This window comes from Corvus brachyrhynchos, unplaced genomic scaffold (assembly GCF_000691975.1).
Source record: "Corvus brachyrhynchos isolate BGI_N302 unplaced genomic scaffold, ASM69197v1 scaffold47, whole genome shotgun sequence".
Lineage (NCBI taxonomy): Eukaryota > Metazoa > Chordata > Aves > Passeriformes > Corvidae > Corvus > Corvus brachyrhynchos.
In genome coordinates this window covers 790,883-792,016 of record NW_008239292.1, presented here as the reverse complement: position 1 = coordinate 792,016, position 1,134 = coordinate 790,883, and the positions used below count along the sequence as shown (strand labels likewise).

Below are 1,134 nucleotides of genomic sequence, written 5' to 3'. Positions count from 1 at the left end.
CGGCCCCCGCGCCCTGGCCGACCTCAACAACGACGGGTGAGGGGCCGCGACCCCCCGGCTGCGGGGATGGGAGCTCGGCTGGGGCTTCCCGAAGCTCACCTGGGCTGGGATCTGTCCCCTTCTGGGGGTGGGGGTCTCCCCTGGAGGCTCCTGCAGCTCCCGAGGGCGGGGGTCTCACCTGGGACACCGTGCAGCTGCCCTGGGGTCTCTGTGGGTCACAGCTCTGGGGCAGGGAGGTTTTTTGGGGTGTCACCTTTTCACAGCCACTTGGGGCGTGTGGGGTCGGGGCTGTGTCCAGCCCCAGCCTCGAGCACCCTGCTGTCCCTGCAGGTGGCAGGACCTGGTGGTGGGGGCCCCCTACTACTTCGAGCGGAAGCAGGAGGTGGGGGGCGCGGTGTTCGTGTACATGAACGAGGCCGGGGGCTTCCAGCAGCTCCACAGCCTGATCCTCACCGGCCCCAGCTACTCCGGGTTCGGCTTTGCCCTGGCCAGCATCGGGGATGTCAACCAGGACGGGTTCCAAGGTGAGCGGCCGGGGACAGCTCTGTGGGGAGCTCATCAGGAAAGGAGAGGCATGGGGGGTCTCTGGAAGGGTTTGGGGTGAAGAGGAGGAGATGGGGGAGAGTTTGGAGGTCCTGATTGTCCCCTTGTCCCTTCTTTCTATCCCTCCCTCCCTCCTGTGCTGACTTTGTGGGGTCTCACAGGAAGGGGAGACCCCAGACGTGGCTGGGGGCTGCCTGGCTGTGGCCGGAGCTGGATTTTGGGGTTCCAGGGAGGGGTCAGGGGGGCTGACCCTGCTTCTGTCCCCCCAGATATCGCCGTGGGGGCTCCTTTCGAGGGGCCTGGCAAGGCCTACATCTACCAACGCAGCGCCGAGGGGCTGCGGGACCGACCCCAGAAGGTAACGGCCCCGGGCAGCCCTCACTGGGGTTTCAGGGCCTGGATTCCTCTCCGGAGTGTCCAGGATACCCCCCCGAGCATCCCGCACTCCAGGTGGGATGCAGGGGGTTGATCCCTGGATCCATGGGGTGATGAGCACTGGGTGAGACCCCCCCACCCCCCCAAACGCAGGAGATCAGCGGGTCAGACCTGGGCCCCACCGAGACAAAAAACTTCGGGTACTACCCACACAGG

At 66.5% G+C, this 1,134-nt stretch overlaps 1 protein-coding gene across 1 annotated transcript in view; it reads left to right on the top strand.

Annotated features, from left to right (window-relative positions):
- ITGA3 (integrin subunit alpha 3) overlaps positions 1-1,134 on the top strand; it is a gene marked incomplete at its 5' end in the record, with an annotated part of 6,426 nt that overhangs the window by 863 nt on the left and 4,429 nt on the right. Inside the window, 4 exon segments of the mRNA XM_017740493.1 lie at positions 5-36; positions 331-524; positions 813-901; positions 1,072-1,128. Coding sequence (XP_017595982.1) covers positions 5-36; positions 331-524; positions 813-901; positions 1,072-1,128 — 372 coding nt within the window.